The sequence below is a fragment of the Telopea speciosissima genome, chromosome 1, assembly GCF_018873765.1.
Source record: "Telopea speciosissima isolate NSW1024214 ecotype Mountain lineage chromosome 1, Tspe_v1, whole genome shotgun sequence".
Lineage (NCBI taxonomy): Eukaryota > Viridiplantae > Streptophyta > Magnoliopsida > Proteales > Proteaceae > Telopea > Telopea speciosissima.
The window spans coordinates 56124409-56145762 of record NC_057916.1 but is presented as its reverse complement, the minus strand read 5'-3'; the positions used below and the strand labels follow the sequence as shown (position 1 = coordinate 56145762).

The 21354-nt window shown below is 42.4% G+C and overlaps 3 protein-coding genes across 3 annotated transcripts in view; 1 reads left to right on the top strand and 2 right to left on the bottom strand.

Annotated features, from left to right (window-relative positions):
- LOC122648760 (protein MOR1-like) overlaps nucleotides 1–10146 on the bottom strand; it is a 54433-nt gene extending 44287 nt beyond the window's left edge. The window contains exons 1-7 of the mRNA XM_043841979.1: nucleotides 10014–10146; nucleotides 9821–9886; nucleotides 9595–9712; nucleotides 9420–9463; nucleotides 2637–2708; nucleotides 2428–2532; nucleotides 2162–2267 (exon numbers count right to left, since the gene is read on the bottom strand). Of these exons, the coding sequence (XP_043697914.1) occupies nucleotides 2162–2267; nucleotides 2428–2532; nucleotides 2637–2708; nucleotides 9420–9463; nucleotides 9595–9712; nucleotides 9821–9886; nucleotides 10014–10019 (517 nt within the window). The 5' untranslated portion in view covers nucleotides 10020–10146. The remainder of the gene's footprint in view (nucleotides 1–2161; nucleotides 2268–2427; nucleotides 2533–2636; nucleotides 2709–9419; nucleotides 9464–9594; nucleotides 9713–9820; nucleotides 9887–10013) is intronic.
- Nucleotides 10147–11513: 1367 nt separating this feature from the next.
- LOC122651449 (pollen-specific leucine-rich repeat extensin-like protein 1) lies at nucleotides 11514–12083 on the bottom strand. The gene has a single exon (XM_043844839.1). The coding sequence runs from the start codon at nucleotides 12081–12083 to the stop codon at nucleotides 11514–11516; it is 570 nt and encodes a 189-aa protein (XP_043700774.1).
- A 3994-nt stretch (nucleotides 12084–16077) lies between these two features.
- Nucleotides 16078–19956, top strand: LOC122651440 (TIR-only protein-like). Its single transcript, XM_043844826.1, has 3 exons — nucleotides 16078–16386; nucleotides 19255–19727; nucleotides 19833–19956. Exons 1-3 carry the CDS (start codon nucleotides 16078–16080, stop codon nucleotides 19954–19956), a joined length of 906 nt encoding a protein of 301 aa, XP_043700761.1.
- Nucleotides 19957–21354: the final 1398 nt, after the last annotated feature.

The window sequence follows — 21354 nt, the reverse complement described above, 5'->3', positions numbered from 1 at the left end:
GAAGCACCAACCACCTCCTCGCTGGTTTTAGGACAGATCACCTCAACACTAGTTTCAGGACAATCCACCTGGCCCTCCAATCGTTCCCCCAAATCAGCGCCCATAGAGCACCCCTGCAACTAAACATTCAATGTCGCTGTCGCCACCTGCCGCCATCGACCATTTTTCCGACGAGAAGCTCTGGCCTGACGCTGATCAGGAAGCTCCCCTCCCACTCGAACAGCCCAAGAGGATGTTCCCTCCCCACGCGGGATGAAAATCCCATCGTTGTTCCTGTCCTCCCCCATGACTTCAGTCGTCGCTGCTTCTGCCGGCTTGGCAACTGCGACTCCGGCCAGCCGCTGTCGCTTAGGTTTCCTGCACACCTCCTTCTGATGCCCAATCTTCGAACAAGAAGCACAATATGATGGTAATCTCACATACACGACCGATTGATGGAAGCCGTTAGCGCCACAGCCCACCCAAATCTTCGCCGGCAGAGTGACACGCAAGTCCACCTCAATGCACACACGGGCTGCAACCGTGCGTGTGCAATTAGCCGTAGCACCATCCACCTTCAAAACTCTGCCAACAGCCCCTGCAATTGACCTCAGAAAGTTTCCCTGATACAGATTCACCGGCAGCCCTGGCAACGAGATCCACACCGGCGCAAAGGGGGACTCCCAACCTGAAACGAAATCCGCTGTCCACTTCATGAAGCGAAAGAGGAAACCCTGAATGTGTAATTGTTCCTTCATCCAGACCCTGACAAAGTCAGCCTGAACAAAGAAGCGCAAAAGCACATGACGAGGGTCCAGGGTAGACACCACCACATCCCCTTGCAGGTGCAGAGACTTCCGAATGGTATCCTTGATCACAAACAACGATGGCTTCCCATAGCTGCACTTGGCAAAGAGTGCAGTCGCGAACGCCCTTTCCTATAGATCCAATTCCTCCTTTGAGAAGAAGATCGCAGGGCACCCGAAATAGGATGAGGGATCTTTAATTTCTAGGTCCACCGGCGGCAATGACAACGATTTAGCCACAACGGAGGCAAAGGATGCAGGCCCACCAGCAGCCATAGTTGTCACGGCGTCACGGCGATCCAAGTCGGTGGAAGGGTGTCACGTCGATATATCGACATGTCGCCCGCCATGGCGTTGCCATGGCGAGCATGTCGACCATGTTTAATTTTTTATTTTCTGTATTTTTAATGTCATTTAGTATGCTATAATATATGTCCTATAACATCAAAAATCAACATGAAAGTGTACTACACTACTACTAATATAGTATGCCACTATGGTTTAATTCATGAAAGTGTAACTAATATCCATTAGTGTATATGAAAGTATGAAAAATTGAAAATATAGATTAACCTATCAAATAATTGAAAGCAATAGTAAAAATCAAATGATAGGCTAACCTGTTTACTGAAGCTTGATAGCAATAGTCTTTCTTTAGTGTATGTGATTTGGAGCAAAGCATCTATGCTATTAAATGGTTTAAAAAAAAAAAAATTTCATCTAACTTTTATATGTACAAATATCGACCGATATGCCAACATATCGTGGTATGGCGTCCATGGCGACGCCATGGCGTCGCCATGGAAGCCATATCGAACGATATATTGACATCCACCATGGCGTAGCTCGATATGCCACCTCTCCCAGCGCCAGGACGCCATGGCGGCGCCATGGCGACGCCATGACAACTATGCCAGCCGCAAACCCAAAGCGAGGTGGGGGATCAGGGGGCAGCTCCTCCCTGGTGGGAGCCGCCATTCGCAAAACCTCGTGAAAAAAACCTACCCTGAAAAAATTTCTTGGAAGTCCTGTTGGATAATCCTTACCATCTGTTTTATTGTTTGAGTAAATGATCATTTACTTGAATGATATTTGGCATAAATAAGAGTCCATAACACTAGGCGTTCAATACCACTTGAATGATATTTGGCATAAATAAGGGTCCATAACACTAGGCATTCAATACCACTAAGGCGATAGTCGCCTAGGCCCCCAAAATTCCGCCTGGACGCCTAATCGACGGCTTGACAACTATGCCCCTGAGCCGCTTGCTCAGAGAACCCCTCCCTAATTTTTATTTCACAAATAAGCTAGCCATAATAGGACAAGATAATAATTGGAAAATAATAAAGCCCGGTCAAGAGAACAAGATTGACCTTCAAGCCTCTCTTTCCATACACTGCTCTTCAGTTGAGATACTGTATCGAATTGTAGAAGTGAGCCTAATCTGGTTTCAATCTCTTCAAGACTCATTTCTGCTGGCTGAGGACATAGAGCAAACCAAAAAGCAATCAACAACTTTTCTCTTTCTTTTTATCCTTTTTTGAAAATCAAAATTACAAACTGACAGACATGCCACAAGATGCAAATCAGGTTAAAGAACCAACAACAGAAAATTAGAACCAAGTGACTGGTGATTTACCTCAACATCTTCACGTTCAACCACTACCACAGCCTTTGACTGTCCAACACCATCACCCTTCTTGCCAACACTTTGTTTAACTGCCCCAATTTTTTTAGTGACCAGCTGAGAAACATTCAATTAAGTCAAAACATGAGTTCAATAACACCAATAAAATGTGTGTAGTTTAAAATAGAGGAAATAATATAAAAGCCAACTGAATAGCTCACAGCTGCCGGGACTGGCTTCTTCCCACTAAGCATGCTTGCCGCAGATTTTCTTGCAAATGAACTCTCGATGGCCTGCAAAAGGATAAGATCAGTTTGGATGCAAAACAAAAAATTTTAGTTTGAAAAAAATCCATTATATAGGGGATACCATGTAGTGCAATGCCATTGAGGGATTCTAGATAGTAAATCCTGATAGCCTAGCATTGCTCATAGAATTATCAGTTAACGAAAAAATAGCGCAAACCACTGAAATTCATTCACTATACACTATTAGAGGCAAGAGCTGAATAAGCTTGCAAATGATAAGTATTAAAGTAGGAACACGATAGGATTAAAAGAAATAATTTTCCCACGACTCTTCGCTGGGTACTATAGAAATATAATGCATATAAGAACATCTGGATGCATGCATTAACAAGATTATATTAAGCAACATACAGATAAATTACTTCTCATAAATTATTTATAACAAGATGTGTCAAAAATCAAGTTTCTCGTAATCTACTTTTCTATCTTCAATAATTAAAATTTCCTATAGTATTTAAAGGTGTACATGGAAAGAGATTCAACATATTTGTTCCTGAAAATAAACAGCAAAACGACTACAACTAAGCTAAACATTGGAAAGAGTTGCACCAAAGTTCACTCCATTGGTCCGAGATTGGTTCAGTCATAATAAAACATGATACTTTGTTCTGCCAAATGTGATCCCTGATGAACTAGATTTCTTCTAGTAAGGAATGGTCAGCATTTTCTATTTCCTTCTCTTAATTTTCCCCACCATTTAGTTGTTGCCGTTCTGCAGTAAAACCCAATCTAACAATCATATAATATGATATGAGAGAACTCCTTCAAATTCCCAAAATCTTTTTCAACCCATCAAAATCAACCAACTATATACTAATCCCCCAAATAGACCTGCCAAACTTACCTCAAGAAAACCAGAACTCCTCTAAGCATCAGCACACCCAACCCTCCAGAACCTTAGTACTATATAACCCTAGTTTGAGACCCCAACAAATTCTACCACCTTTAGGCTTTTCTTTTGAACCATAAATTTTTCCTTGCTGGTTTTCTCAGTTCAGCAAAAATATCCCACCTTTCTGATGCAAGAAAATTACAAAAAGTGGGCTTATTTTAGACTTTTAGTGGAGATAAGCCCGTGTGTTGGGTTCTATACATGTTATGTTGGTCTTTGGTCCAATGGGGTTTTATAGTAATAGGCTACTTTAATAGGCCTAGAATAAGGATAGGAGCCAAGGGTACAAAATTAGTCAATTAGGATTAGTTTAGAGTCTCTCTATGTTTTTTTTTTTTTGGATGAATAAAAATTTAATTACGAAGAAAAGGGGAGGGGGAATATACAAGCCCGGAGGCCAACAAAGCCTAAGCTAGCCAGAGACTAGTTAGGGCGCAAAATGGTGGAAGGGAGACCCCAGGAGACAACAATAAGCCTGTTCCTTGGGGTATCCCTAACACTACTCGGGGAAAGGGAATTAGCTTTAGATGAAACATCAAAGAAGATGGCCTTCCAAATCTTGTCGAAAGAGCGGGAGTTGGACGTCCATCTTCTGAGGTTACGCTCCATCCAAATGTGAGATATAGTAGCACAAAAGGCAAGCTTTCCAACCGTGTCACAGATCGATTTGCCACCAAAAGTCATATGAATCCAAACCCATTCCCGAGAGAGGGGAAGAGGTCTTCTACAAGCAGGCCAGCAATGGCGGAGAACTCGGTTCCAAATGGAGGCAGCAAAGGGGCAAGTGAAGAAAAGATGATTTATGTCTTCATGCCCATTCCAACATAGGTAGCATCTAGGAGAGACTTGCAAGTGGCGGCGGATGAGGAATGCTTGTGTTGGGAGGCAATTTGCTAGGGCACGCCAAGCAGTAAAGCTTTGTCTTGGGATGTGACCTTTGAACCAAACCACTTTTTGCCAAGGACAGGGGGTCCCTCTATGTCTAACCATGTCCCAAGCGGAGTGGGAGCTGAATGTGCCTGTGGTGGAGGGGAGCCATAAGATGGTGTCTCCTTTGCCTCTGTGTCCAGGTGGAATAAGCAGGAGGGAACGCCAGAGATCCGCCAGAGGGGGGGGGGGGAGAGGTGGGGGGGGGACCAAGAGCCATTGGTAATGATGGAAGCCACAGGGGTAAATCTGTCCAAGCCGACATCATAGATTGCACGGTGGCTGACTATAGAGGCCAGGACACCTGAAGGATGCCAATTGTCAAGCCAAAGATAGGTCTACGACCCATCATCAATCCTGCAAGAAATAGCACCCCTGGCTATGTGCCTCACTTGAAGAATTCTGCGCCAAATCCAAGAAGAGTCAAGCCTAGAGCTGATAGTCCAAATAGAGTCTCTACGGAGAGGCCCCGCATACACCCAAGAAGTCCAAATACTAGATTTGTTGGTGAGGAGCTTCCATAGTAGCTTGATAGAACCAGCAAGGTTGACATCTTTGATCCTTCTGAGACCAAGACCTCCTTCAAATTTGGGGAGGCAAATAGAAGACCAGTTCTTGGGGTGGAGGAACCTGGCAGAGTCCACACCTTTCCAAAGGAAAGCACACATAATGGATTCGGCAGCCTTGATAGTAGCCTTGGGAAGGCCAAAAACACCGCTCCAATAGATATAGCAAGACTGGAGAACCAATCTGATAAGCTCAAGGCGACCTGCATAGGATAAAAGTTTGGCTTTCCAAAGCTGAAGTCTCTTGCGAAGAAGGTCAAGGATAGGGTTATAGTGATGGGCTGAGAGTCTAGCTGGTATGAGGGGCAGGCCAAGGTAGCGGACAGATAAGGTGGCAATGGGAAAGCCAGTGATGGTGGAGAGGGCCGCTTTGGTCGAGTCAGGAACCCCAGCAATGAAGATTTGGGATTTAAGGAGGTTAATGCGAAGACCTGAGAGACCCTGAAAAAGGTGGAGGGAGGACATGATGTGTTCAATGGAGGAGGGATCAGCCCTGGAGAAGATCATTAGGTCATCGGCAAAAGCAAGATGGGTCAGGTTGGTGGGCTTGCACTTGTTTCAGGAAGCTCTCCTCCTGAGAGAGAGAGGAGGCGAGCTCAGAGGCGGCAAGGGATTCCTCCTCCGCGAGAGAGGAATTAAGGGGGTCAGCCTGGAGAAGGAACTGGATGGAGGAAAGGGTGTCACAACAGGAGGAGACACGGGAAGAGATATTTCCAAAGGTAGAAGAGTTCCAAGATTTGAGGGCAGATTTGACATTTTTGAGCTTTTTAGAGAAGGCAAGGAGAGGGGAGGAGATGGACTGAACAGGGATATCCCAAGCAGTCTGGACCAGAGGAAGGAAGTCAACATGGGAGGACCACATGTCAAAGAATTTAAAGGGCTTGGGACCAAAGGAGAGATAGGGAAGGACAAAGAGGGAAATGGGGGAGTGGTAAGAGAGGCCTAGGAGGTCAAAAACAGTGTAAGAAGAAGGAAGGGATGAGAGCCAAGAACCATTGAAGAGAACACGGTCAAGCTTGCAAGCTACTCTATCAATGCCAGAGCACTTATTGTGCCAAGAAAACTCAGCACCCGACCAATAGAGGTCATTAAGACCAACATCCTCAAGACAAGAATTGAAGGCATCAACCGCTTGGTGATCAATGGGGGAACCACCTAACTTTTCATGGCTATAACGGACGACATTGAAGTCGCCACCCATGCCCCAAGAAGCAGAACCAACAGACTGAGAGAGGGTATGGATGTCGTCCCAGAGTGAGAGCCGATCCAGAGGCCGATTGAAAGCATACACCATGGTGAAAAAGAAGAGATGGTTGTGAAGATGATCAGAGATGCTGAGATGTAGATATTGGGGGGAGGTAGAGGAAACCAACAGGTGGAATTTGGAGGGATCCCAAAGAACCCAGATACGGCCATTTGGAGAGTGAGAGTAGTTGGAGATGAGGGACTAGGAGGGGGCTATAGAATGAGCGATACGAGAGGAGTTGGGCTCAAGAACCTTTGTTTCAAGGATGCAGCAGAGAGAGGATTTAGAGGATTTGATGCGGGCACGAATTTCAGCTTGTTTTGCCGGGCATTAAGGCCACGGACATTCCAAATGGTCCAAGGGATCATGAGCAAAGGAGGTGAGGGGGCAACCATCCAGGTGTGGAACTGACCCGAGAACCCGGGGGGACACTGCGGGGCCTTAAGCGGTACTCACGCAAGGGGGTGAAGCAGACCAAGGGAGAAGATGCTGAGGAAGGGAGCAAAGTGGACAGCGGATCAAGGGAAGAGGAGGGTCCAACCACAGGGACTGGTTCAGGTCTAAGTTGGTTCCGTTCAAGTGTAGCTCTTAAGAGATTCGGGCCAGTGTGTTTAGTTAAGGTGGAATGAGATAAATGGGCTGAGTAAATGGGCTGGGGAAGATGGGTTAAAAGGGCGGGTTGATGGGTTGGGCCAAAGGGGGTGTTGTCTTTAGTAGGGACGAAAGGGGAATATGGAGATTAAGAGGGACAAAAGGGATGAGGTGACGTGGGGGGGGGGGGGGGGGGTCGGTGAAAAGGTGTTCATGGGAGGGGAAAGTTGGTTTGGTGTAAAGTGGTGTAAGGCTGTGGGTAGCAGGAGAAAAAGGCTTATTTGGGTTGCCAAAATTGGGAGGAGAGCTGGACGAAGGCAAAGGAGGGGGAGCAGGGGAAGCCTGCAAATCGGTCTCGTAGAGCTCAGAAGGAGCAGTCGAGGCTACAACATCACCATCAGCGTCGAGATCCAGGGACAGGAGGACGGCAAACCTGTTGTGGTCAACCCCGGTTGAATCGCGAGGTTGGTGGACATCGGAAACCTCGCCAAGGTTGGGAACCTCCTCGGTTTCTGGGCTTCTTCTCCGATGACGGTTCTTGGTCTTTTTTCGGCCGCGAGAAGGCTGCAGAGGCCTTTCAAACATCTGAGCAGGCTTCGCCAGAGCTTGGAGCGAGGCCAGGGACAAGGCGATAGCTTCGTCATCATTCGAGGTAGCAATCGAGGCATCAGCAACTTCAACCAAACAATCCTTTGTCTCCGCCATTGAAAGCGTAGCTGCTGTAATGACACAAGAGTTGGGGTCGAGAGGGCTGCGTCGATGATCCACTATATCTGCCAGAGGGGCAGCAGCAAGTGACGAGGGAGATGGAGCAGGGGTGCTGGCACTGCTTCGAAGGATGTCCGAAGGACTTGCACACAGAGCAGTACTGAGGTAGCCATTCATAAGAGACTCTTTGGGAGAAGGTATGGCCGTCTTCTTCCTGGATGGTGACAAACTCTGGTGGAGTCACATCTGCAGAGACTTCAACACATATTCGCGCAAAGGAGAGGCGATCCATTTTCTTAGTTCTTTCATCTGAGAATAGAGGGTTGCCGATTGTCGAACCCACAATACTGAGGCCTGAGGCACACCAGTAGTGGAGAGGGAGGCTTGGCAAGTTTACCCATACGGGGATGAACTTGAGGTCTATTCGACTGAGGGAGGAACGATGGTCCCATTGGCGGAGGAAGATCGGCTTCTTGCCTATCAGCCAAGGACCACCCTCCAAGGCACAAGATTTATCGGCATCGTCTAAGAACCTGAAGATGAAGATGCCACTAGTGAGGAGATAAGTGAAGACAGCTCCAGCTGCGCACCACTGTTTTAGCAGAGAAGCTTTTACGACATGAAAAGGAGGTCTAGCGCCAAGGAAGTGCCCCACGAGACAGCTCTGACATTTGGTGATTTCATCATCGAGCAGGGCCTTGGGACAGTAACCAACCCTGGTGTCGTCGACGATGGAGGGAGGGACAAAATGCAGGGAGTGCCTGTCAATGGGGTTGGAGGTGCTGCTGGATAGAAGAGAACTCCAGGTAGGGGGTTTGTTGCAGGTTAGAGGTTTTTGCAGTGGGTGAAGCAGAGGTGAGAGCGTCAGGGGAAGGTGAAATTCTGGGAGTAGGGCCATAGTACTAAAACTCGCGAAATTTCGGTCGAGATATCGAATATTTCGAGTATCTCGACCTGTCCGAAACGAAACGCAAGTCCAATATGAAAAAATGCAATATTTCGAATATTTAAGAAATTTCGGTCATCTCGTTTCGGAAATTTCGAAAATCTTGGTAATTTCGGTCATCTCGTTTCGGAAATCTTGGTCATTTTTGGCATTTTACACCCACAGAAAAATACCATATTTCGACCGAGATTTCGACGAAATTTCGGTATCTCGGAAATTTCGGTCAGACCGAAACACCGAAACGAAACAAGATTTAGTACCATGGAAGCAGGGCAAGCAGGGTGAGGGGAGGCAGCAGTCTGGGCTACCGGAGGGGGAAGAGGCATCGCCGAAGCTCCTAATTCATCCTTTTCTCTAAGATTTCTGCATCAGTTTACCTTGATCTCTAAAGATGCAGCTCAGTAATTTACAGCAACCTAGAGCCTTTCTATGTTAGAAGTTAACAAAGTTGAATTCTAGAATCAGTAGGAATTTGAGTCTAGATTACATTCTAAATCTAACTTAGTTATCTTGCCCCTCCCAGACCCTGCAGTAGCGAGAGCCTCATGCATTGGGATGCTTTTTTATATATTCTAAATGTATCATTCAATGTGATATGTTAATTAAAAATAAAAAACAAGTAGGAACCAAATGAACTAAAAGAGAAGTGTAGACCATGTGTCCATGTTTGGTCTGCAAAATAATAAGCCAAAAAGGAAAATATTAAGAATTAAGCAATACAAAGATCTACATAGACAACACAAATCACGTCACTTCACAAAGGTCCATGTTGAGCCAAATCAAGTTCATAAGATCAATCAAAAATGAAAGAATAACCCACCATAGAAGATGAGACACTCCCACTTGAAATCGGAGCAGCAGCTGGTGTTTTACAAATAAAATCTTAGCACATTAAAGTGAAAAAGAACAAAATAAAGCATAAAAAAAGATATAGAAGGATTCATTAAAGCCAAATTATTACGAAAGAGAGGGGGGGGGGGGAAGTATATTCAAAACTGAGCCCATACTTGGAAGCACAACACCACCAGAACTCCCAATCATGTCTGCTAGTTTTTTCTTTCTCACCTCATCAAGTTTCTCTAGTGACTTTTCTAAAGGTCTCATACCAACCAACTGTCCAGAATTAAAGAAGGAAGAGAATACACATGGGTTATGATTAAAGCAACAAAAGTAACACTTGAAGGAAAGAACAAAACCATTCACTTGACATAGGAGAACTACCTTAGCAAGTGCTGTCAAAGCAGAAAATGAGGCATCCCTCACTTCCGGGGTCACGTCATTCAGGCACTACATGATCCACAATACTTAAGATATTAACTATGAAAACTGGACCAAACAAATAATGCAGAAATTACCTGAAGAACACTTAACTGATAAGACCTAAAATAAAGTTGGAAGTAAAGGCTTCTCTAACCTCCATACATATGGGGACATAATCCTTATGTAACTTAAGAATTACAGCTTTATTGCTTGTCTCAACACAAAAAGTCACCCAGTTCAAAGTTAAAGAGCGGACAAGAGGAACTTTATTTTTCACTGCTGTTCTAACATCTGCAATAGCAAGTATTCTCAGCAGGTAAGTTACAAACCATAAGACTCAAAAATATACCCTGTTCCAACTACATGAAGAACACACAGAATAAAACTTATAGTACTTGATGAAATCCATATAATAAGGAAAATCTACAGGAAATACAATTGAAAACCACAAAAGAATAAACATATTATAACACCAAACGAAAAACAATTCATTTTTCTATGTTGCAACTTTCTAGGAATTTTTTTCAAGCATAGGATCCCAAAATGAAATTGCTCTTCGGCTATCGTCCTCCAAGAATAGAAAAATAAAAGCTCCAAGGAGATAGATTACATAGAGCCCCACAATGCCACATAAGTAATCATATGAAGGTTAAAAGTCACCACTACCCCTTCTAGGGATGGAAGAAACATCCGATAGAAGCAAATTCAAACACTTCATTGATTTATATAAAAATTAAATATCTAATTTCCCGTTACTACTTTTAACCTTTTTAGTCTATTTGTAACCCATTCTAGGTAGCTCTATTGTGGGCGCCACACAAAATCCAGCCACTTGCAACAATGTCAGCTTGATTGGAACTCCTTGTGTTTTGCTCCATATCAAACTACATATACAGACACCCTCATCACATCATCAACATCCATTTTTTCAATTTTAAAGGATCAAATCTTAAGAAAATTTGCCCCTTGCAATTTATTGTTCATTTTATGATGACCAACCTTCACCCAGATTTGCAGACACAAAAATCCTTGATTATATTTGTTGAGCTTTCGTAATGTGGAGCTTTCGTCCAATGAAACCAATTCAGTCCATGGTATGAGATGATTCACAATATTTATGGTCTCTATACTGATTCGGTAAAATGAGAACAAAAAAGACAGACCTGGAAGTATAACAAGGCACCATTCAGAAAAGAACTCCATGAGCTCAATATACAAAAATAAAATTTAAATTTCAAATCAGTATTGAAATGCACATTTATTACAACCTCATCTAAGGGCGCGTTTGGTAACGTTCAGAACGCCGTTCAAAACAAAAAAACATGAAAATCCGTTTGGTTGTCTGGTTCATTTTTTCGTTCTTTTAGAACAAACCGGAGGAAAATTTCATCAAAAGAACGTTCTTTACAGACCATCTCAGACACGGTCTGTAAAGAACGAGAACTAAAAATTGAAGGCTATCATCGAGGAAAACGGGGAAAACCCATGATTTCAAGGTGATTTTCTATCTCGCTCTTTCTTCGCTCAGAGGGCTTCTCTCGTTTCTGGTCAAGTGGGGAAGCGGAGGAGACCTGCCAGTAAACAAGAGCTTCAAGATGATTCTCTCTCTCTCTCTCTCTCTCTCTCTCTCTCTCTCTCGCGCAGAGGGCTTCTCTCATTTCTGGTCAAGTGGAGAAGTGGAGGAGACCTGCAAGTAAACAGGAGCTTCAAGGTGATTCTTTCTCTCTCTCTCTCTCTCTCTGCAACTCGCTCTTGGGCACCACTTCTCCGTTTGAGTTGATTGGTCGTAGACGCTTTTCTTCGGCTCTGCCTTCGGAGATTCTTCTTCATCTGCTTCCTTCGATTCAACTTCCTCCTCTGGGACCTCTGGCACTTGTTCATGCACTTCCTCTGCTCCGCCGAGTTTGTGATCTTCAATTTCTTGAGCTCCTGGTTGATCTAGATCAGGAGTCTGTGGTGGTACGATTTCTGGATCTCGATCCTGTTCTTTCAGTTCTGGTGAGGTTAGTTGCGATGATTCTTCTTCATGTGAGATTTTAGGTGATTTTGTTGAAGTTTGTCCAATCCGATCGTCTTCTTCTCTTGTTATTGGTTTAGGTTCTTCTTCTGTATCTGGCTTAAGCTCCTCTTGAACATCATCCCTTTCAGATGTCTCTCCATCAGAATTTTCTTGCTTCACTTCCTCAATTTCAATCCCTCGAATTCCTCTGGTCTTCTTCGGCATGACAATTGTTAAAATTGAGTCTTCCTCGTTGAACTTCGCTTTGATTCAATCCAGAATGACGCCATCAGGGATCCAAAAGACCTTGCATAAAACCTCAAAAAAACAACCAAAACCCATCTCTCGTCACTGATTGAAACCCTCATTCCCATCTCTATTTTCGATTCCCACTAGCCAAAACCTCAATCATGTTCATCGACCCCACCATCTCCATTTGTTTATTTCCCTCTTCTTCTCCCCATTTCTGCAAACCCATCTCCCATCTTCTCCATTTTTTATTCTTAAATTCCATTTTCCACCGAACCCTTTCGTTTTTCTTTTCTTCCATTTCTTCCATTCTCCTTCCACCAACCTAAAACGACCCCCGTAGCGATGCATATTTTAGGGTTTGGTGTGCTTAGATTTTTGTTGAACTCCTTCCAAGCCTCAATTGATAAGCTGACACTAGCTATTTTCAAGCTAATGAAGAAATGAAATTTGGGAATGGTGGAGTACTTCAACAAGATCTGAAAGTCTTCAACTTTTCATCTTTTTAGATGATGATGGCATTATTGTGATTAAAGTACAATTTGGAAGAACAGGTTTTACCAAATGCCATTTTCGTTCTGAACACATTCTTAAGACCGTTACCAAACGGCCATTTTCATACATAGAACGGCGTTCCAGACTAGAAATGCCAAAGAACGTTTCTAGTAAAGAACAGGCGTTCTTTGTTCAGACCGTTACCAAACACAGCCTAAATGGGTAGGTAACATACATAAAACTGCATTCAATATATATGCATTTGTGTATATATATATATATATATATACACACACACACACACACATATATATATATATATGGAAAAGCTGATTGTCACTTTAGGTAGGTTACAAAAGTATTCTAACCTATTTTTAATTACCTAAATATCCATAATGACAGAGATATGATTGGTTAGAGAAAAAATCAAAAAGTAATTTCAACGATCAGTGGGTGGGTTTTTAAAATAAAACATCATGCTATTAGGACATATGGAATTACATAATCATGGAACTCCATTAGTGACATCTGAGCCACAACCTCTATCACTGGCGATGGTGGGGAAATCACTGCACTATTATTTGTTTTCTAGATAACATGCTTGGAGAAATTCCTCCGTTCCCCTGTTAACCCATAGCCACCGTTTCTCGACGTTGTAGAAGCCCAGGGTAAATGGCAACATTGAATCTGGTCCAGTGGCAAGCCTCACCTGTGGTAGTGAAGGAGCGCAAGCCCCTGGAAGACCGGGTCATTTGGGCTCCAGAGCATGGAGAGGCCTAGGAAGAGGATCTGCCAGCAGCACCTTCAAGCTCTTGTTGATGACGAAGGAGATCACCAAAATTAGAGGACTTTGAAGCATCTTCCAAAATCTGCAGAATTTCACCTCAGGTATGCACAACAACTACTCAGCCTTATGCAAACTAAATGGGGTCGGCTACATGGATCCTTCAAAGACAAAAAGTGAAAGGAAAGTAGTAAGGAGAAAAGAGCGCTACAACGACAAACTCCACAAGTATCCACCTAAATGGGGTCAGCAACACGCATCATAGCCCTCCACTCAGCTCTGTTCGAGGCAATACTAGAGACAAGACCTAAACTATGCATGTTTTCCTCACTACTTCTCCTAGAGTCCTACGGTCACATTTTAGGCCTTCCCCTAGCTCTTTTAGATCCTTCAATCTGAATCAAATCACTCCTTACTGGTGCATCCCATGGTCTCCGTTGAAAATGACCATGCCACCACAAACAACTCTCTCGTAGTTTCTCATGTATAGGGGTTACTCCCAACTCAGCTCTAATATGGTCATTCCTTACCTTATCCTTCCTAGTCTTGACACACATCCATCTCAACATCCTCATCTCCATCACACGTAGTTTATCTTCATGCAGCTTCTTAATTGCCCAACATTCCACACCATGCATCGTACACCATGCATCGTAGCCGGTCGTATGGGCGTATGGCTGTCCCATAAAATTTTCCTTTCAGTTTTAAAGGAATACGCTGGTCACATAGCACACCAGTTGCACATCTCCACTTCATCCATCCTATTTTAATTATTTGGGAAACATCATCTTTTATATCGTCTTCTTTATTTACGATAGAGCCCAAATATCTAAAATAATCACTTTGAAGTATTTCTTTACCATCAATACTGACAACCTCATCAACCGTCGGTAGTGTGGCTAAAGTTGCACACCAAGTACTCCTTTTGTTCTGTTTAAGAACTTTTGATTCCAAGGTGCATCTCCATAACTCCAACTCCACGTTAATCCCCGCTTTTGTCTCATCCACCAACACAATATCATCAGCGAAAAGCATACACCACGGAATATCATCTTGTATGTCTCTAGTTAAATCATCCATGTTAAGCACAAACAAATAAGGGCTTAACGTTGATACTTGATGTGGCCCAAGCATAATTGGGAAGTCACTACCTACACCCTCCCCCCACAGTTATTTTGCTAGTCACCACGTCATCATACATATCTTTAATTATGTCCATGCACTTACATGGCACGCTTCTCTTCTCTACTATGTGCCAGATTAGCTCTCTAGGGACTCTTATCACATAGTTCAAAATCTCGCTGAAATCTCGACCCAGCCGAGACGACATATAATACAAAATATCAAAATGTCATGTTTTGAAAATCTCGATCAAAATCTCGACTGATATCTCATGAGTTTCGAAAATCTCGCGAGATATCGGCAAATTCCTTAAAATCCCTTTATAAAATAACCACATCTCGACCTGTAGTTCAAAATTTCGAACTCTCTCGATCGAAACAAAGCCCTTTTGTGCTAGAGAAGGAGAAAAACATCAAGGGAGCCTACTTTCTTCATTTTTTTTGGGTCAAATCTCACCATTTGCTATTAGGATTCACTACAAAGAGACTTGGGAGCTGCCTATTCCTCCATATTTGGCTACATTCTTCCATTTTAGGTAAATTTACTATTCACAAAAGCCTTTTTTTTTTTGGAAAACATATGAGTAATACTTGTTGTATTGGTGTGGATTATATATATGTTACACACCGGAGGCCGATCTACGACCTCACGGTGTCGAAATATTTTTTCTGTTTATAATTTTTTTCTGGTAAAAAAGCTGATTTTACTACAACAAAAATCAGAAAAAAAAAAAATAAGGTTAATATATATTGGATGGAGCTCAATTATATATATGTTAAACACCGAAGGACGATCTACGACCTCAAGGTGTCGAATTTATTTTTCAGCAAGTAAATAAATTTTTTTAATTTCAAAAATTATGAAAAATATTTAAAATATTCAAAAAATAGGGAAAAATAAGAAATAATATTCTGTTTTGATTAGAAAAACATGGGAAGTTTATGGTACAGCAATTGAAGCACATATGAGGCTTCAAATGCTGTACCATACTTGTTTTTTGAGTATTAGGCCCAATATTTTATTGAATAAATAGGGAGAAATAAGAAAAAATATTCTGTTTTAATTAGAAAATAAGGCATTTTTATGCCTTTATGGTACAGCAATTGAAGCACATATGAGGCTTCAAAATGCTGTACCATACTTGCTTTTTGAGTATTAGACCCAATATTTTATTGAATAAATAGGGAGAAATAAGAAAAAATATTCTGTTTTAATTAAAAAAAAATAAGGGATATTTATGCCTTTATGGTACAGAAATAGAAGCACATATGAGGCTTCAAATGTTGTACCATAGTTTGATCACTTTGATGTTTTCATGTTTATAATGGCATCTGTTTTTTTATGCAACAGTAAGGAGGTGAGATAATGGCTAACAGTGAAGGCGATGGGGGAAGAGGCAGGAGAGGCGGCAGGGAAGGTTGAGGTGATAGGAGAGATATAGCATGGCAGCATGGTGTTCCTATTGATGATGACAAATGAAAAACCAGATGTAACTATTGTCATAAAGTGATGAATTTAGGTGGGGCCACGAGACTGAAACAACATTTGGCAGGGAATGCCACAGATGCGATGGCATGCACGCAGGTACCTGTTGAGGTTGCTAGGGCTATAGGTGAGAGCATGAGGGGAAGGAAGAGGACGAAAGCAGAAAAGGACAAGCAAAAGGCAGCATTTGAGGAGGCAGTTTGTGCGACCCGCCCAGGTGGTATACAGGGGATTATGATAGTGATTATGACAGTAATGACCCAGCATATGTGCCTGATGATGTGGAAACAGAGGCGAAGGCTAGAGATTTTAGGCGGGGACAGGCGAGGAGTATGGCCAGCTTACGTGATAAGCAAGAGAGACACAGAGGAGGAGCTGGTCCGTCTACGGAAGGTGGTAGTGGTAGCGGAGGTGGTAGGCATCCTGTACTTCCCTTCATGAGATCTCAGAGTACTAGGGCAGCTCCACCTCCACCTCCAGTTCAAGTAGTCCCACAACGAGTGGCACCTTTCCCTTATCCCAGGACTGGGGCGTTACAGTCCCACTAGTTGCCCAACCGTCGGAGTCCCACCGAGGTCACGATAGGAGTCCCTCCTTGATCCCACTTGAGTCTCACAAGCAAAAGTTCCCAAAGAAAGCAATTTGTTTTCAATTCATGGTTGCCTTTGAGAGCAGCCACGACTTGCATTATATAGAGATGGAAATCTTGTGTACAACACTAACATTAAAGAGACTCCTAGAATTCTAAAACCCCTTTGAAATTCTCCATACATAGAAATCTGCCCCCAAGCCATAGAAAACTAAACCCAAAAATTGAACCCCAACTCAATACATAGAAAACATAAACTAAGAAAATTAACAGAACCGCAGGGCCAGAAATGCCCTGGCAAGCTTAGGCCGAGATATATGAGCTTGGCTTGGGAGTCTTGGGCTTGGGCATGGGCCTGCGCAAGTATTTTTTGGAAAATAGGCGTGCTAGCCTATTTGCTGGTGGATGCCCTGCATCAGAAAGGGAAGTTATCCCCTAAGCTCTGAATCTACAAGCAATGAAAAAAAGAGGATTGAAAGCGGCAATCATGTCTTCTCTTCCTCCTAATTTGCTCCAACAGAAATTTTTCTCTTCATTCTTGAGACCATCTTCTACGATTTCAACCAAGGACTCAAGGTACGATGGCCTAATTTCTCTTTCCTTACTGGACTTTTTTCTCCCCATAAATCATATCTGGATTTTCTGATTTCCTTCTTTTGTCAGTCTCAGTGTGTTTCCACCCTTGCAAGATTCCAAGTAGCTCAACCTTCATTTCATCGGTTGAAACAGCAAATCCTGCAGATGTTAAAACACTCTAGCCATCAAGCAAAAAGCAGTAAGCCCATCCTATTAGGCTTACGGATGGTTCAGAAGACTTGCGCAGCATAAAACAGGTAAGTTTATTTCATGGTTAGTGTTTGAGGAAGCATCAAAATTATTGTGCATACTGGTGAGAGGATCTATCAATTGATTGTGTAAAAGTGGTGGTGTTAAATTGAGGTCTATAATCCATCTGAAAACATTTGAGAGGACAAGGGTAGGGTTTGTTGTTGTCAGGCCATGAATTACTTTGTTTCTTACAACCCAAATAAAATAACATGTTATAATAAAAAAAAAAAAAAACCAAGTAGCTGTTGGTTTATCCATGGCTTTTGATTGAAAGAGGGAAGAACAAAGTTGTGCCAAATTAGAGCTGCTTAGGTGTTCAGTTCTGAGTCCGAGGGGTCCACAAGCCCAGATACGCTTAGTCCATTCACAAGATAGAAAGAGATGCCAGTGGGATTCATCACGAGCACCACAGAAAATACATGTAGGCTTGATCGATGTCCACTTTGAGAGAGTGGCCTTGACAGGTAAACCTGCATTCAAGACACGCCAAAAAAACATTTTAAATTTTGAATGGATATTGAGTTTCCAGAAAAAATGCCACCACTTGGAGACAAGGGGCCTAGTATGAAAAAGTGGAGTTAAATGTTTAGCCACAAGTCGGGTGGAGAATCTTCCATCTTTGGTAAAGGAGCATCTCCAGCAATCCTTAGAATATGAAATTCTTAATTTAGAGATCTCATGGTTGAAACAGTTAGGCAGCAGATTTGAAAGTGAAACGGAATTCCACACTTGATTAGTGGTGAGATCACTTACCAGGTTGAAAGATCTATTATGAAAACTAAAAGATAAACAGTGCCCTGGTATTGTTGGTACCCAAGGGTCATACCAGCAGTGGGTATCATGGTCATTTCCGATCTTTCTCCATATAATTTTCTTAAGGTCTGGCAATACAGATGCAATACTGTTCCATATTCAAGTCCCTTTTTTTCTTCTAATACTTGGGTTGAAAATAGAGGTTTTAGGAAAGTATTTTGCCTTGAGTACTTTAGCCCAAAAGGAAGGTTCTTCATTTATAAGTCTCCATCCAAATTTGGTGATGAGTGCTTTGTTGTGGATATGGGATTTACGAAGACCCAATCCTCCCAAGGGCATAGGGGTGCATATTTAATTCCGCCCGACAAGGTGCATTTTTTGTTTAGTTGGTGGGTCCAAAAACCTGTTCTTCTTTGTCCATTTTACAATTTCATTCCAATATAAAAAGAGGTAAGGGTCTAAGGGTCTAAATTCGCATATGCCAAAGACGAGAAGATACAGGGTTCTGTGACTGTGACCAGTGACCACCCGTCCTAAACGTTTTCTGAACTTTGAAGTTGGAAGAATAATCAAAATCAATCAATCAAATACTCCAAAAAAAAAATATAATAAATAAATAAATTGACATTCAAGTAAAACTTTCATGAAATGCGACGGAGGGGAGGACTTTCAAAGGCTATTTCAGAGGTTCTCTACTCTACAGCCACCGACTTTTTGTCCTTTTTTTGTCAAAATTCAAACCATACGAATGAACACGGTGGTGGTGAGGGGTCCAAATGTTGATTTGCCCATTTTAAATTTCATTTCTCGAAGTAGAAAGGAGAGCTCCACAATTCAACTCTCGTCCAGTCCTAATCCTCCTGCAACTGCCTATATAATACAACAGCCCCCAGTATCAAACCATCATCCTGCCTGAGAGAGAGCGAGAGAGAGAGACTCGTCCAGTCCTGATCCTCCTGCAACTGTCCATATAATACAACAGCCACCAGTATCAAACCCCCATCCTGCCTGAGAGAGAGAGAGAGAGAGAGAGAGTCACTAACTAGAAATTAAGTCATTCTCAAATCTCCATCTCTGTCTGTTTCTTTTAGTTCCAAAAGGTCATGCAGCGTTCACTAGCCAAGCAGTTGGTGAGCCGAATCCAACCTGTGGTTCGTCGTCCCTGTGACGTCTTCATTAACCACAGAAGCATCGACACCAAACGTACAGTCGCCGGTTTGCTCTACGATCATTTCATACGTCTTAACCTCCACCCCTTCTTGGACAGCAAGAATATGAAACCAGGCGACAAGCTCTTCCAGCACATCGATTCCTCCATTAGGGATTGCAAGATTGGAGTGGCCGTCTTCTCCCCTACGTATTGCCGTTCTTACTTCTGCCTTCATGAACTGGCTCTCCTAATGGAGTGCAAGAAGAAGGTCATTCCCATCTTCTGTGATGTCAAACCTTCAGAGCTTCTAGGCCTCGACGATGGAATTTGTCAGGCCAAGGACTTGAATAGATTTAAATGGGCGATCGAGGAAGCCAAGTACACCGTGGGTCTAACATTCGACTCCAGTAACGGGTAAGAAACGTTTTACTGTAGCTATTACCCATATATTAAAACTAAACTGTTTTTGGCTTCATGTTTTTGACTATTTGCTTCGTTTGTGGATTAATGTTGTTCAAGGAACTGGTCGGATTTCTTAAGAAGCGCTTCAGACATTGTGGTCAAGAGCTTGATCGAGTTGGAGGCAGAAGGATGCAACCGGCACTACCCACTCCCAACGTCTACCACCACTTACCTCTTCTAAGATGATGATGAATAAATGCACTCAAGATCAATATCAATATCAACTAATGCGATCGATATAATTCATTCTTTATTTATTTATTTTTTAATTCCTGTCTCCTAACTGAAATTGTTCATTTGTCAAAAAGAAAAATAAGGATTCTATACGTACGCCATCACGTATTGATTCATTACCATTAGAGAGTATGGTTCTACTTTTACACCGCCATTACTTGTACCATTAAGAATGTAAATTGATGACCAAAGAAAATAAAGAACGTATATTGTTTCACTCAATTTTTTTTTTTGGTAAAAAGAATTTATTATGGATAACGTGAAAACTCATTGCTGAAGATTACAAACGTCTCTTAGCCATTGATCGGAAATGGGCCAAACCATCGAACATATTACCGAAAACCGCCTCCTTGCCAGACAGTCAGTCAAGCTGTTATTCTCCCTTGGAACATGAGTGAAAATACATGATCCAAAATAGGTGGAGAGATGACATATATCCTCTAGAATAGCACTAAATCGAAGAGGAGATGCAGTGATACCCATTTGCAAATAAGACACAACTATCAAAACCTTCAGAGATACAATCCAGCAGAGATGATCGTATTGCAAGAGCTTCACCAATGGCAATGTACTCAAAAGATATTGGAATAGAAACAGCACGGAGAGGACGCCCTTCAAAATCTCTATATAAAATACCAATACCACCAGATGAAGAATTGGGAAGTAAACTCGCGTCACAATTCACTTGAGTCATTCCTAGAAGAAGGATTTCATCATTCCCTATTGAAGTAGCAGATATAGATGTTGGAATAGATGATAACCCCGTTGCTGAATACTGGGAAGAATGAAACTCGTTAAAAGCCTTAACTTTCAATCGCCTCCATTGGTGACCAACAACGCTGACCAAAAATGTTGTCATTCTGAGCCTTCCATAACATCCAGCAGATAAAAGAAAGAAGTGATAAACTAGGTCGGCAAGTGGCTTTATGCATAGAGATTGAGTCCCATTTCATGATCCATTGTGAAAGTGATAGATCATTACCCGGAGGAATAAAATGTCCCAATGGACTTCCAAACCAAACTGCACGAGCGAAGGAGCAATCCAAAATTATATGTGAGATTGTCTTATTCATACCACAACGAATACAACTTGGATCTGTTGGATATGTTACATATTGATGTGTCTCCATCAAACCCAATTTAATGTGATTATATTAATTAATTGATTTACTAATATTATGTGTTTGTCATAATTGTTCTTTAGTGCAATTGCCCACTTTATACCCCGTTTGTTGTTCACAACTTTGGACAGAGTTGAGCAATTTGTTCTATGATTTCTGTATTGTACATTCGTTCAATAGGGATTGGGCAAAAATATAAATACAGACACATCTAGTGTTGACCA

Coding starts and splice junctions, on each gene's coding strand:
- LOC122651449 (XM_043844839.1), bottom strand. CDS start 12,083: ATGCCGAAGAAGACCAGAGGAATTCGAGGGATTGAAATTGAGGAAGTG.
- LOC122651440 (XM_043844826.1), top strand. CDS start 16,078: ATGGCATGCACGCAGGTACCTGTTGAGGTTGCTAGGGCTATAGGTGAG. Junction 16,387..19,254: donor AGCTGGTCCGTCTACGGAAG/GTGGTAGTGGTA, acceptor TGTTTCTTTTAG/TTCCAAAAGGTCATGCAGCG. Junction 19,728..19,832: donor ACATTCGACTCCAGTAACGG/GTAAGAAACGTT, acceptor ATGTTGTTCAAG/GAACTGGTCGGATTTCTTAA.